The sequence below is a fragment of the Dryobates pubescens genome, chromosome 29, assembly GCF_014839835.1.
Source record: "Dryobates pubescens isolate bDryPub1 chromosome 29, bDryPub1.pri, whole genome shotgun sequence".
NCBI classification, from domain to species: Eukaryota; Metazoa; Chordata; class Aves; order Piciformes; family Picidae; genus Dryobates; species Dryobates pubescens.
Window position 1 is genome coordinate 1,329,274 of NC_071640.1, and position 14,973 is coordinate 1,344,246.

The following is a 14,973-nucleotide window of genomic DNA, read 5'->3' on the forward strand; positions in this document are numbered from 1 at the left end:
GCAACCTGTTCTCTCTCTCTCTCTCTTTGGGAAACTTTTACCTTGGACCGGAACTCAAATCATGGAATCACCAGGCCAGTTGAGGCACACTCTCTTTATTGCCCTGTTTTTGGTTTTGGTTGGTTTTTTTTGGGTTGGTTTATTTTTCCCTCCTCCTTCTTCTCCTCCTCCCCTTCTCCCTCCCCTCCCCCCTCCTTTTCCCCCCCTCCCTCCTCGTTTCAGTACCTATTGTTTCTCCTTTCAAATATGTGATTGTATTAGCTCTTTCCATATGAAAGAATTCTCCTTATTTAAATAAAAAAGAAAAACCTTAAAAAAAAAATAAAAACTTTAAAAAAAAATAATAAAAATAAAGCAGATTATGCTTTTCTCAAATTCCCAAAGTGCCCTTTGTCTGGGTCATTTGGTTAAAGGTGCTGTTTATTTCCTTTCTGGAAGTCTTTTCCTCGATGGAAGCAGAGTTAAAGACATTTTTGGTTCTTTTGGTTCTGACAGGTGCCAAATGCAGACTCTCTAAGCTCCAACAGAGCAGTTTGTAGACCCTGCAGGTAAATCAGATGTGATTTGTGATGTGGGTTTTACATCACAGAGATCTTCACGCAGCTAAATCTTTGTACCCAAGATTAGATATCGATTACCTACTCCATGATGCTGTTCACTAAATTCTAGAGCTGTGGCTTTTAGGATTTAAAACACCACAGGTTCTGTAGGGAATACTTCACTGATTTGATCTTTACCCACTTCTCTTTCTGGTTGTTGTCAAGAAACCAGGATGAGGCACAGGCTGCAGGCTGCCAGAATTTTATTGTCTTTAGATATTTCTCTCAATTCCTGTGTCTTGTTTCTGGTTATTTTAAGCTTGGACTTCATCCCCTCCTTCAGTTTTAAGCCGCCTATTCTTACTGGCCTGGTTTCACACCAGTTAATTAGGTTTAAAGCTGAGGGTTTTATTCTTCCGCCATCACAGGTGGCCCCAGCAGTGCTGTGGGTGGCCTTACCGTGAGGGGCACACAGGGGACAGGGCTGTAGTGGCAGGCCGGGGGTCGCAGTGGGGCCAGCCGCAGGGAGGTCTGGCGCTGCGGGCCCCTCAGGGCCGCCATGAGGGCTGGGCTCGGCCTGGCCGCCACGCGCAGCGGTTGCCGCGGCAACGCGCCGTGCGTCTGACGTCACATCCGGCGGCGCCCGCCGTGGCCCCGCCCGATGCCCCCTCCCACCATCGCCTCAGCGCCGGGGGTCCCGCTCCCGGTCCCGCTGCCTGCCGCGGGGCGCGGCACGGCTGGTGGGTGGTCCTGGTCCTGCGTCCCTCTCACCTCCGTAAGGTTCAGGGGCGGTGGGGTGAGGCCTGAGGGAGGCGTTAGTGGCACCGCTGCCCACTCCCCGAGGCGGGGTACGGGGCCTGGTGAGCGGTGGCTGCTGGCTCCGCTGCGCCCATAAGCCTGGAGGGAAGGGTGGGAGATCGGGTGGGAGGGTAGTGGTCCTCTGACATCCCAAAAAATCGTTCAAGAAGGAGTACAGTGTTTGCACAGGGCCGTCCGTGGGTCCTTTTGTCCCTATAAGCCTCAAGGATGAGGCCCGGGGTGGAATCGGGGTCTCGTTGCCCCCCATAGAGCTTACAAGGGGAAGAAGGCCTGGGTGGGGGTTAGTGGTTCTACTACCCCGATAAGGCTCATGGAAGGGGATGCAAAGTCTGCTAGAGGGCTTCATGGCTCCTTGTGGTGAATGAGGTCTGGTGGGAGAGGCAGTGCTGCTGCCCCAGGGTTTGGGCCTTGCTGTACTGTGGGGAGAAGCAGGGTCTCCATCACGGTGCTCTTTGGGGCCCCTGAAGCAATGCCTGCCCTTGTCCTGATCTTGCAGGTGTGGCGTTCCCGGTGCTGATGGAAAGCACAGCTGTGCAAAGGGAGTTGTGAAGGAGCCAGCTCCACGTGTTCTGAAGGGAGTGAGAGACAAGGTCGGCAGCACCGCACCTGATGGTGATGTGCTCTCATCGTGCTTTGTTCTCACCTGATCAAAGCCACGCAGATGGATTTATTGCAGTAGCTTTCAGCTGTGTTGAGGTGAGGAGCTGCAGCACTGATCCCTCTGTTTTCTGTCCTAGATGGGAGCAGTTCTGTCTAAAGATGAGTCCTGCTTTCTGCAGCGCTTCCCCCTAGGCAGCGCTAGAGCCCCGCAGCACTGCACCCCTGCTCCAGTCACCAGCTTCTTAAGACAGGATGTCTCCCAGTCCTGCCCCCTGCCAAGGAAGAGGCTCAGGTTGTTTTCTTAGAGCTACCTGAGCCAGCTGCTGCCTGAGCATGTGGTTTCCTATCGCTTAGCATCAGAATTTGGGCTGGGAAGTTTGCCTAGTACAGAGCAGAATGAAGGCTTGAATGAAGCTATTGTCTTCCTGCAGAACCAGGGCATGAATAAGCAAAGGTTTTAGCTTGCTGCTGATGACAGAGAGCTGTACAAGTGTGGAAGCAGGGCAGATGAAAAGTGAAGTGTGTTTAGTGCCTTCGTTGTTAGAGTTGCTCCTGCAGCTGGAGCAGAGAGCACAAAGGGAAAGCAGGAGAGCCCTGGAAGCTCAGGAAGTGCCTCCCTGCTGGCAAGAGGTCTCCAGCTAGCTCTCAGCAAAAGGGTGACTGCTGCTCTTCTCTGCTTGCCCTTGGAGGTTTGGCCAGGCCCCTGGCAGGATGCTGGGCTTGCTGAAGAAGCCAGTGGTGGTCACTGCGGAGATAAACCTGAACCTCGTGGCGCTGACCCTGCTGGGGTTGCTGAGTCGGCTGTGGGGGCTCTCCTATCCACGGGCTGTGGTGTGAGTAGAGGGTTTGATTTTCTGCTGCAATGACACAAACTTGAGTGCTTGAAATGGTTGTGAGTAAGAGTGCAGGAGCAGAGCTTGCCTGCTGTCAGCCCTGCAACAGCCACAGTGTTTCCCTGGCAGAAACTCCTGAGGGGAGGGCGAAGGGGCAAAGCCACTCAGCTTCACTGCATTCCTAGCTTCCCACCAGCCAACCAGGGCTTCCTTCCCTAGTGTCCCCAGGGCTTGCAGGGTGTTTCCAGTTAGCTCTGACGTGTTCCTGCCTCCTGTTTCAGCTTTGATGAAGTTTATTATGGCCAGTTCATTTCGCTCTACATGAAGAGGATCTTCTTTGTGGATGACAGTGGCCCCCCTTTGGGCCACATGCTGCTGGCTCTGGGAGGTAGGGCAGCTCCTGGATCTGGGGAATGGCTGCTGGTGAGGCAGAGGGAAGTGCTGCTTAGATGTGAGATACCAAATCCTGTTACTGGGGGAAAGCAGAAGGCAGCTGAGAGATTCTCACATAGGGAGAATGTTGCTGTTGTTAGGGGGCTGTTGCATGAGTACTGGGGAGGTGGTGGAGCCCTGTATCCATTACCTCATTGTTGTGCAGCCCTCTGGATCAAGACAAAGGTAAGATTAGAACTGCCAGTGACTAGAAGCAGTCAGCAAGAAGCAGACTTTCAGGCCTGAATATCTTCCTGTAGCTGGGATACATAAAAATGTATGGGAGGGAGAGGTTAACTATACCTGGAGCTTTCTCCCTGAGAGGCTCTTCAGCCCAATTTCTGCTCTTTGTGCTTCTGCACATTATCAAGCACTGCTGCAGGCAGAACAGCACCAAAGAGAACCCTTCTGGGAAAGGCTTTTCCTGCATGGAAAAGCTGTGTTTGGGAAGTGGTTCCAGGACTCATTTAGCAGCAGCTTTAGACTTGTTCTGAGACTGGAAATTCTGAACTGTTGCTTCTGTTGTAGGTTACTTAGGAGGATTTGATGGAAACTTCTTGTGGAACAGGATTGGAGCTGGTAAGAGCTGATTTGAGCTGCCTCATTTGTTTGAGGGAAGCAGCAGTGTTTCAGTGGCTGACAGATTCCTTTTGCCTGAGCAGTGGAAATAACACTTTTCTGTGACACCTTCCCTTCTGCTCTTAGATAAATCATCTGCAGGTCCCTAGCAGAAGTTTAAGGCACTGTGATCCATGGCATAGGTTGTTTAAGTCAGCTGAAATAGTTTAAGCAGCACAAGATGGGCAATGAATTCCTAAGAGGGGAGTCAGATCCAACAGCCTGTCACAGCCACGAGGAGCTCCCTATTGATCTGCCCTCTCTGCAAGTAATAGCTCCCAACCCTCAGCACCACTCTTGTCTCCTCTTTCAGAATACACCCTGAACGTTCCAGTTTGGTCCCTGAGGCTGCTGCCAGCCCTGGCTGGTGCTCTCTGTGTGCCTTTGGCATACCAGATTTTGGTGGAGATGCATTTCTCCCACTGTGCTGCCCTTGGAGCTGCTCTTCTGATTCTCTTGGGTAAGAGGCTGGGCCCCATCCTTCACACACAGGGAGAAAAGTCTCCTTGACCCATGGGAATGTTTAGGGTACACAAAAGGCTGGAAAACTGTTTCCCCACAGCATGCTAAGAACACATCAGAGCCCCCTCTCAGCCCTGGCCTGTATCAGTCCCTGGTGGGCCTCTCAGGCTGCCATTCCAGGCTGAGGCTTTATCATTTCAGTATTAAAGCAAAGTCAGCAGCCTCCCAGGAGCCACCTTCACTGCATCCCAGGAATTCTCAGCCCTCTTCCTGAGGGCTTTGCAGGATGAGTTACAGCACACTGGTTTTTAACAGCAGAATGACCCTACTTGCAGTCAGAGCTCCTCACATTTCCTCATCTCCAAGCTGCAGCACACCAGGCTGTGTCCCTGGCACCATGGTTTGACACTTTCTGGTGTGTGCAGCTCAGTTGGTTGGTGGTTGGTTGGGTTTTTTCTCAGAGTGTTTGCTGGCAGCTGCCTGAAAAGGAAAGATTCTCTCAGCAGCCCTTTAGCAGGCTGGTAAGAGAAACCTCTCCTAGCTGCTGGCTGCTCTGGAGTCTGGCTCAGGGAATCCTGCTCAGAGCAGCTCTCTCTGCCAGGATTTGTCATGGTGCTCTTTGCCTGCTGGGGTCACTGCCCTGACTCTCTTTGCCTCTGGGTTTCCCAGCATTGATTTTTCTCTGCCTTTGATCTGCCTCCTGCCAGCCTTTACTGCTCACCCACCTCTTTGTCCTTGGAGACAGTTACAGCCATGTACTTTGCTCCTGCTGGAGGTGCTTTTGTCCCTTCAAACCAGTACCACCCTATTACAGCCAGGCAGAGTGCAAATGAATTGGCTGTCCTTAAAGGGCCAGGCCCTTCTCTTGAGCAGTGAGCTGACTCTCTTGCCTCTGGATAGGTTCTCTTCATTTTCTGTCTGTCTCTCTCTCTCTCCTCCAACAGAGAACTCTTTGATCACTCAGTCAAGGTTCATGCTCCTGGAATCAATACTGATTTTTTTCATCCTGCTGGCAGTTTTGTCCTACCTGAAGTTCTACAATTTGCCAAGGAGCAGGTAAAGCTGGCTTGTCTCCCACCCTGTGGGAGGTTCTTGTGGTGACCCTTTCTTGTGTCACAGCCTGTGTGGTGTTCTGACTGTGAATCACTTCACCATTCTGCACCTGACATCATCTGGTGATAAAAATCCAACACTTGGACCTCTCTCAGGGCTGCCCCAGAAGGTCTTCTTTTATTCTAGGAGGTGTTTTCACTGCCAGCAAGGTGGTTGTGTTCCAATTCTGCAGTAATAATCAAAGCCCTTGGGAGCACTGCTTTGCTTTGCCCACCCAGGGGTGTAGGGGAAGGTTTCCTGCTGTGCACTGATGGCAAGGGGTCACTTAATGCTCCTTTGCTGTTCACAGGCACTGAATTTAGACATCTTTGTCTTTTTTTCCTTGTGATTTCACACAGTCTCTGATCCCTGCAGAGGGTAAAGCAACCTTTAATAAAGTGAAATCATCTCTAAAGTGAGCCCAGCAAGAGAGGGGATACATCTCCTGTATTAGCAGAAGGCAGGTGGTGGTCAGTTTTGCTTCTCAGGATAGAGAGAAGTACATCTAACAGCACCCTGTAGGTCAGGGCTGAGAGCTGCTGGTGTGGGAGACTCAACATGAGGCAACCCTGAGCAGAATAAGGAGGAGTGGAGTCCTGCAAGGTGTTTTCAAGTCAGGTTACAGAGCCACAGAGTTGTCAGGTTTGGAAGGGACCTCAAAGATCATCCAGTTCCACCCCCTGCCATGGGCAGGGCCACCTCACACCTGGATTCAGGATAAGGGGGTACCCAGGTCTCACCATAACTCCTTTCCTTTGTCCTTTTCTTTAAGTTCCTTCTCTGGGAGCTGGTGGTTTTGGCTCCTCCTGACTGGAGCAGCTTGTGCTTGTGCAGTTGGGTAAGTGGTGATGTCTGTCTTTGGTTTAGGGAGCTGATTTTTGTGCCTGCCCTCTGAGGCACCAGTGGGGCTTTGGCTTTTGCAGGCTGCTTCCTGGTGCTGTTCAGAGCAGGCAGCTCTCCCTGGCTCTGCTGGAGAGGATGGCAGTTCACAGTGGGCAGGGCTGGGATTAGAGGGTTCTGTCCTGGGGAGGACAGCATCAGTTTCTCTTCATGTCATAAATTACCATCTGCATTTCATCCTCAAGCTTCAGTGAGCCTGGATGTTAGGGACTCTGTGCTTTATGAACTTGTTGTCCAGAAAGTTCTCTGTCACTGCCATTGTTTAATGCTATTGGCAAACTAATTTCATCTTCTGATGCCAAAGCCTGGCAGCTTCTTTCTGCTGCTGTACCAAAGTGCTTGGACTTTGATGCATCCTGCTGAAGGGAAAGCTTGGGAGCTTATTTCTTGTGCTAGGTCATGGTGGAGCTTTCAGCTGTGCTCATTTCTAATGCCCTTTCTTCTCAGAGTGAAATACATGGGCCTCTTCACCTACCTGCTGCTCCTGGCCCTTGCAGGACTGCACTTCTGGCACATGATAGGAGACCAGAGCTTCTCCAACGTAGGTAGCACAACCTGCTGAAGGCATCAGGTGCAGGAGCCAGCCAGGAGCCCTGCAAGCCCACAGCTAAGGGTGCTGTGGGTAGCTGGCTCCTGCACTAAGATTCCTTCTCACAGTCTACAAACCCTCAGGTCACAGAAGAGCTTCCCAGCTCAGCTGCTGGAGGAGATGGAGTTAAATGGAAGATAAGCATGTGTGTGGGGCTGGCTTTTCTGCTCTTACTCATGGCTCAGTGATTTGTGGCTCCCAACCTCTACTGTTCCACATACCCCCTGGTGGCTCCAGTCCAAATCCTGAGTGGAAGCTTTCCAGCTGCCCACCAAGCTCGAGCTGAGTGAGGGTGGTTGGGGCAACGTCAAGACACGCAAAAGAAGCCATGGGCACTGGTATTGTTTAATGGGTTTTGTACTTGGGGCATGAAACCATCGAGCTCTCCCTGTTCTTCTAGGTTTCCTTGATTTGCCATTTTCTAGCAAGGGGCCTGGCCCTCCTCCTCATCCCTCTGGCCATGTACCTCTCCTTCTTCTACCTTCACCTGACACTGCTGTACCGCTCGGGGCCTCACGACCAGATCATGAGCAGTGCTTTCCAAGCCAGCCTGGAGGTAAAGGAAACTCTGGAACTGATTTCTTTAGGGGAGCAGGAAGGGGAAAATCTGTCTAGAAGGGAAGTGTGCCATCTCCTTCCTTTGGTCTTGCATATTTGTTCCTTTTGTGTCATTGAACTGCTGCTTAAAGATGAAGCAGCAGTGGCTGAAGCCCTGAGGATGGATGCCCAGTGGACCGAGAGCAGCTGTGTTCACTCTTCTGCTGAGGGTTTGGCCCTTGCTACAGGAATCTGCACAGAAATACAGTACTGAACTCTGAGTGATGGTTTTGGAGGATGACAGTGTGATCTTCTCTAGAAGAGTGCTTGCTCTGTCTTTTGGAGCAGACTTCTAGGGACCTTCCCCAGGTCTTTCAGGCCTTGCTGTGTTTACTGCCTGCAAGACTTGGTCTTTGTAGGTGCAGCCAAATGAAGAGGCACTGTGCTGTGACACTGCTGTGTCTGAATGACTCTTCACACAGGATGGAAGCAGCTTCTGGGTTGTTTCTTCTCCTTCCTCCTCACCCTGTTGTGTGCTTCTCAGGGTGGGCTGGCTCGGATCACCCAGGGGCAGCCCTTGGAGGTGGCCTACGGCTCTCAGATCACCCTGCGGAACGTCCTGGGCAAGCCCATGCAGTGCTGGCTGCATTCTCACCCCAATACCTACCCCATCAGGTGAGCTGGCTGGCTGCCTCTGTGCTGGTAGGGTGAAAGTGTGCTCTGGTTCCTCCCCTGCCAGTCCAGCCAGCTCTGTTTGGGTCCTGGCTATCTCTTTGGTGATCCTTCGGAGCAGGCTGCTGGTGCAGAGACTCTCTGTGCTCTGTGGAGTGGAGCCAGGGCTGTGGTGCTGGTGCAGAGACTCTCTGTGCTCTGTGGAGTGGAGCCAGGGCTGTGGTGCAGGTGCAGAGACTCTCTGTGCTCTGTGGAGTGCAGCCAGGGCTGTGGTGCTGGTTTATGTCTGCTGGGCACAGGAGGGAACTCTCTGACCCCTGTGGGCTTCTAACCCTCTGTGCAGGTATGAGAATGGCCGAGGCAGCTCCCATCAGCAGCAGGTGACCTGCTACCCCTTCAAGGATGTGAACAACTGGTGGATTGTCAAAGATCCTGGGATGTGAGTATGGAAGAGGTTTAAATGTCAGGCTGCTGTAAGCATGGCTCCTGTGTGCTCCCAGAATCTAACCAGGGCAGAGCTGATGGGTGCAGAGGCCATGATGTGACCCTGAGCTGCAGAGCTGGCAGGGGTGGCTCTTTGAGCAGCCCTCCTCAGTATGGTAAAAGCATTACTGAGGAGTCTGAAATTCTGTCTGAACTGCTCCTGCCATGGCTGTGCAGTGCTCAAGGGGAACTTTAAAGGCTCACCAGCCTCAGGTGCTTTGCCTCAGAGGGAAGGTCTGCTGTCTGAAGTGTGTGAGCCATGGCATTGGAGTGCCTGGGTGAGCTTCATCAGGGAGAGAGCAGAAATCACTTTTGCAGAACGAGTGTTTCTTTGTGTCTGAAGTGAGGGATGAGCTGCAGAACCTGCCACACCAGGAGGGGTTCCAAGAGTGTGCCTGGGGGGCCTGGTTTGTGCTGAAGTGTTTGCCATTGCAGCTGTCAGGCAGCAGCAGGACTCCTTGTGGTTTGCCAGTGAAGGCCCTTGTGTGACAGCATTTCAGACTGATCCTAAGGCTGCTCTTGTAGCTTGCTTCTGCTGCTCTGGGAGCTGTGTGCCACTGCAGACACCCACCAGGGAAGCTTTGGCCATGCTGCTCTCCCAGAGCCACAGGACCCTTCAGATTCTCCAGACCTGGGACTCCTGTGAGGCCTGGAGGATGGGAAGTCCTAGAATAGAGCAGTCAAGTCCAGGCAGCAGTTGGGTGACCAGCAGCCAAAGCATGGCTCTGTCCAGAAGCAGAAGTTTGATCTCCTTGGCAGCCACTGATCTCTCTTAGAGTCCTGCCAGAGTGACATCAGTTGTGCTGCATCACCTGTCAGAGCCCCCTGGGCACTGACTCATGGCACAGAACCCACCAGCAGCTGTGTGGGGGGGAATAAACTGACCCTGCTCCTGCCTGACCTGGATTCAGAGCTCTGACCTAATGCCTGAGGTGTTGCCATCCCACCACAGATCCCCTGAGTCACTCTGCCCTTACTTCCCCTTTGCCTTGAGGAGCTTTGCTTCCATTCCAGCACCGGCGACGGAGCGCTTCAATTTCTCTTTGCTGCCACTTGCCTGTCCCTGCCTGCAGCTTCTTGACCAGCAGCTGGGTCAGGACAAGGCTGCAGCAGAATGTAACCAATTCCTCCTGGCTGTCCCTCCACCAGGCAGCAGCTGGTGGTGAGCAACCCACCCCGGCCTGTCCGGCACGGCCACGTCGTGCAGCTGGTCCACGGCATCACCACTCGCTACCTCAACACGTAAGGCCTCTCCTTCCTCACCCCTCCTCACACCCCTCCTCTGCCTCATTCTGCTGGGCTGTCTCTCAGAAGAGCTGCTCAGGGCTTGAGGGGCAGTGCCCCTTGCTTTCAGCTCTGCTCCAAACTCCCTCATGGATTCCTAAGGCGGTGGGGCTATGGGGAGCTCCTGGGGTTAGTTATGGAGCCCCGAGAAAGGCTGCTCCAGGCTGCTTTGTGTCTTGCAGTTGACAGGGCAGGGAGGTTTGACACTCGTCACAAAGTGCTCAGTGGCTGCTAGTTGTTTCTGGTCTCTGCTGCCCCTTTAGAGGGGCCTGTGGTGGTTTCACCCTTGGTCACAATCCAGCATAGCTGTGCAGGTCCTCTTGGGGAGTCTTCCTCTGTGCCCCTTCTCTGCCTCTGCTCCAGGCAGGTGCAGATACTATTTTGGGTGAGTTAACCCAAAGTCAGCCTGCATGAAGGGTGTGCTCAGGAAGCTGGGGAGATGTTGTGGGGAATCCAGTGTGCTGTGGCAAGCTGCCATGGATTCTTCCCTGTTCTACAGAGGCTGCAGCATGAAACTGCCTCCTGACTGCTTCCCAGAGGCATCTGCATGTGCTTGAATGTCCCTGAGGTTAGGAAGGGTTGTTCTGAGTTTGGGTTTTTGCTGTGTCCTTTCCAAGCCCAGTTTGTTGCTGACTGAAAGGGCAGTGAACAGTGTCTCTGTTAGGCACAATCAGTGCTTGTTCTCCAGCCTGGCAGAGCAGGCATCTGGGCTGCCTTCCTCCAAGCCTGCTCCTGGCAGCTCTTGGGGGTGGGGAGGGTTTTCTCTGAGTCAACAGCACAGTCTGGAGAAATCAGGTTACTTCTGCCTGTATTGCTGAATCTGCTCTACCTCAGCACCCTCCTGGCTTGGCTTTGTTTGACTTCTCTTCCAGGCATGACGTTGCTGCCCCTCTGAGCCCCCACTCCCAAGAGGTCTCCTGCTATATTGATTATAACATCTCCATGCCAGCACAGAACCTCTGGAGGGTGGTGAGTGGTCAGAGGGGAGGGCTTTGCTCAGCCTGCAGCAGGAGCAGCTGAGACTCCCTGGTGATCAGGAGGCCTCTTTGTGTGGCAGGAGATCGTGAACCGGGAGTCCGACAGCGAGGTCTGGAAGACAATTCTGTCAGAAGTGAGGTTTGTCCATCTGAACACCTCTGCAGTGCTGAAGGCAAGTGCATTGAGCTGGCTTTGCTCCATGCTCTTGATCCCACCAGCTGCTCCTCTCCCTGCTCCAAAATGCCTAAGCCACTAAAACAACCCAAAAAGTAAGTAAAAGGGAGCAGTGAAGTTGCTAAATGAAAGAGCAGCCTGCTGCAGGCAGGCCTGGCCCTGCTCCATTCCCTTTCAGCAGGCAGAGCTCAGGGGCCTGGGACCCCTGTGCACAGCTGGGCCTCAGCTGCACCTCACAACTTGATGCTGGGGCTGTGGGGTGTGACAGCAGCTGCAGCAGGGAGAGAGCTCTGCACAGGTTGCCAGAATCATTGGCTTGGGGACACTGAGCCAGCATTGTGTGGTCCCTTGCTGTCATCCACTGCTCAGGCAGGGCCTAGGGGCTCCCCTCCTGCAGCGCTCCCCTCCTGCAGCGCTCCCCTCCTGCAGCGCTCCCCTCCTGCAGCGCTCCCCTCCTGCAGCGCTCCCCTGGGCAGTACCCTGACCACCTCCCTTCCCTTTCAGCTCAGCGGAGCCTCCTTACCCGAGTGGGGATACCGGCAGCTGGAGGTGGTGGGAGAGAAGCTGTCCAAGGGCTACCACCAGAGCATGCTGTGGAATGTGGAGGAGCACAGATATGGCAAAAGTAGGCCTCAGCCATGCTCCCAAAGCAGGTTTCTGTGGCTGGGAGGGACACTTGGTGTCGAGGAGGAGCTGGGGTCCTGTCCATGTGTGTTCAGCAGGCTCTGGCCCTATCCTGAGGGCAGAAGCCTTTCAGATCCCCTTAGAGTGCTCTTGCAGTTGGGTTGTGTGTTGGAGAAGGGCTCCTGGGATGTGAGGAGCCAGGGGGGTTACATCTGCTCTCCTGTTTTCCCCCTGTGTTTCTGAGCTGTGCTGTTTTCTTCCAGGCCAAGAACAAAAAGAGAGGGAGGTGGAGCTCCACTCTCCCACCCAGATGGACCTCAGTAAAAACCTCAGCTTCATGGCCAAGTTCACAGAACTGCAGGTGGGTTTTGTCTTCCTCATTTCTCCTCCTGCTGCAGGGCAGGAACCTGAGCAAACTCTGAGCCTGAGGCTTCATTCAGTGGCAATTCCTTGCTGTTAGAGCAGTGGGGAGAACCATTTCTGAATGCACTTAGAAGGGTGCTGGTTAGAGCTGTGCTGTGCAGTACCCAACACCCAAGTGCTTGTGTGAAACAGAAGAGGGAGGAGGCTCAGCTGGGCCTCCACACACTGTCTGCAGCTGAGCAGTCAGTGCTGCTGCCCCTCACTGCTAGCAGTGGCCTAAGGAAAGTGCATTATGGGAGAGTAAACCCTTGCACTGATCAGCACCCAGCCTCAGAGCTGCAAAACCCTTCTCCACTCCCAGGTTAGGAACTCACCCTCAGTACCTGGAGCTGGTCCCCTGGCCCTGCTGCCTCACTCATTGCTCCAGCTCCTCCTCCTTCACTTTTTTTCCTTCCCTAGTGGAAAATACTCACCTTGAAAAATGAAGACACAGAACACAAGTACAGCTCCTCTGCTCTGGACTGGATCACCATGGACACCAACATTGCCTACTGGCTGCACCCCACCTCTGCTGTGAGTGGTGAAGCAGGAGCTGCCAGTGTGGGTGTGGGAGGGCAGCACAGCCAAGGAGCTGCTCCTGGATGGATCCCTCCTGAGGGCTGGGGTTTTTTTGGCATGGCTCTGACAGGAGTTGCTTCTCTTGAGCCATGGCTTCTTGCACAGTGGGTTTTGTGCAGGAAAAGTGCAGTTTAATAGTTTCCATGATGGATTCCATGTAGCTGAGCTCACCTCCAGTGGCATCTCTTGCATGCCTCAGGCTGGAAAAGGGCCTTAAAGCAGCAGAGCCTGGGGAGTAGCCTTGTTCCAGGAAACACACAGCACAGGCAGGCAGCCTGTGGGTGACAGTTAAACATGCTCCAGCCCTAGCCCAGCATCTTGTGTCCTTCAGGCCCAGATCCACCTCCTTGGGAATGTGGCCACCTGGACTTCAGCTAACCTTGCTGCCCTGCTCTACGCCGGCCTGTCCCTGTGCTACGTGGTGCGACGCAGGAGGCAGATCTGTGACATCCCTGAAGGTCTGAGCCCAGGCTCTGGGGGTGCTGAGGGGGGAGGGAGGGGGCTCACTTCTGCCACACTTCAGTGCCTCCCCACAACCACAGCTCAATGCTTGGCTGTGCTGGGAGTGCCCTGCTCCCTGCAATGGTCAACACCTGGAGCAGCTCATGAGGAGATTGCTTCTTAGTGCAGTGTCAGCAGCACCTGATGAGCCCTGACAGGAGCCAGCACACTACTTGAGTCATTCCCTGGATGCAAGAAGTGTTCAGGCCTCAGATTTAGGCTCTGCTGAGCCCTTCTGTGATAATTTGAAAGAGGCAGAGCCTGGCTGTGTGGGGAGAGGGTTTTGAGGTGTGTTTGTCCCAGCCAAGGCTCCATCTGCTCGGGGTGACTGAGTGGGCAGCCTCACCCTGACCTTTCTGGCAGCACATTTTGTTGTCCTGCTGTGGAGCTGCTCTGTGCTGGCACCAAGGTCCTGCAGCAGTCTCCTTCAGCTGAGTGTGGCTAAGCTGAAGGTTGAATTAGCACAAAATGCAGAGTGGGGAAGGTAAAGGCCCCAAGCCCTGACTGTAGCCAACCTCCCAGAGACTTCAGGTTTGCATTGCCCATGCTCGGAGCTGCCTCCTGTCTCCTGCAGATGCGTGGCAGCTCTGGCTCTCAGCTGGGGGCATCTCTCTTGGAGGCTGGGCTGTGAACTACCTGCCCTTCTTCCTGATGGAGAAGACACTGTTCCTGTACCACTACCTGCCTGCCCTCACCTTCCAGATCCTCCTGATTCCCATTGTCCTGCAGCACCTCAGTGACCACCTCTGCAGGTACTGGGGTTGAGCAGCTGGGACATAGCGCTGCAGGGCTGCCACCTTTTGTCCCCTCCAGCCTTGCTCCAACACCACTGCTTTTTTTTCCCCCCCCCTCTCCCCCCAGGTCTGTGCTTCTCAAGAGCATGTTCAGTGGGCTGACCATAGCCTGGTTCTCCTCAGTTTACTTTGTCTACTGCACCTTCAGCCCTGTGACCTACGGCCAGCCCTCGCTGTCCGCCAGCGAGCTCCGAGCCCTGCGCTGGAAGGACTCCTGGAACATCCTCCTCAGGAAGCAGCAGCCCTGAGCCTGCTGCAGGCACAACCCAGCACCACCTCTGCAAAGCCAAGGATTTATTGTTGGTATAATCAACATCTTGACAGAGAACTGACAGCAGAAAAGGAAAATAAAAGGAGACTGTTACAAAAAACCCCAAGGTCTGGGCAGCAATGGAGCTGTGAGCAGCACAGCAGCTCCTAGCCCTTCTTCACCCTCCCACTGCTCCTCAGGGGCTGAAGGGGGCTGACTCCAGCTGCCAGCAGCCCAGCTCCTGTGCTGGGAAGAGCATACTGCAAGGGTTTCTTCTTCCTCCTTCCCAGCAGCGTCACCTTGGTGGCTTCTTCCTCACCCCTCCTTGCACCCAGGGCTCTTCTGTGTTTCCCAGGAGCTTGCTCTGTAAAGGGAGAGAGCTGCTCCCCTGCTCCAGCTGCTGTTACCCCTAAACCCTGGGGTTTCCCAGCTCTAAAGCTTACACTTTACCTGTCAGCTATCCTCAGCCCTGCAGTCTTCAGCACCATCCCATGACCAGCCCTCAGCAGTGCATTATCTGCCCCCCACCTTTCTCATTCCCCCTTTCATTACCTTCCAGCATTAAGCTCATGGTGCACAGAACAACACCCTGGGGTCTCTCACCCTGGGGTCTCTCACCCTGGGGTCAGCATTTGTCTTTGCTGCAGTTTCTATGAAGCTAAGCAAACATAAACCAAAACAGACAAGAAAAGGATCACTGCTGCAGCTAAGCAAGGCCCCAGAAGTCAGCCAAAGCCAGGCTCCTGTGGTGCTCACCTGGAGCCTGGGCCTGGTTCTAGCTGTGGCTGCTTTTGCTTTGCTGGGCTGCAGT

General features: G+C 53.9%; 1 protein-coding gene across 1 annotated transcript; it reads left to right on the forward strand.

Annotated features, from left to right (window-relative positions):
• The first annotated feature begins 1,214 nt into the window (after positions 1-1,214).
• Positions 1,215-14,277, forward strand: POMT1 (protein O-mannosyltransferase 1). The gene is made up of 21 exons (XM_054174424.1): positions 1,215-1,314; positions 1,855-2,054; positions 2,648-2,791; positions 3,073-3,179; positions 3,752-3,802; positions 4,155-4,301; positions 5,248-5,359; positions 6,168-6,233; positions 6,743-6,836; positions 7,285-7,440; positions 7,966-8,096; positions 8,437-8,532; positions 9,726-9,818; positions 10,733-10,829; positions 10,918-11,010; positions 11,517-11,637; positions 11,900-11,997; positions 12,459-12,572; positions 12,949-13,075; positions 13,693-13,870; positions 13,980-14,277. Exons 3-21 carry the CDS (start codon positions 2,670-2,672, stop codon positions 14,158-14,160), a joined length of 2,184 nt encoding a protein of 727 aa, XP_054030399.1. The 5' UTR covers positions 1,215-1,314; positions 1,855-2,054; positions 2,648-2,669; the 3' UTR covers positions 14,161-14,277.
• The last annotated feature ends 696 nt before the right edge of the window (positions 14,278-14,973 follow it).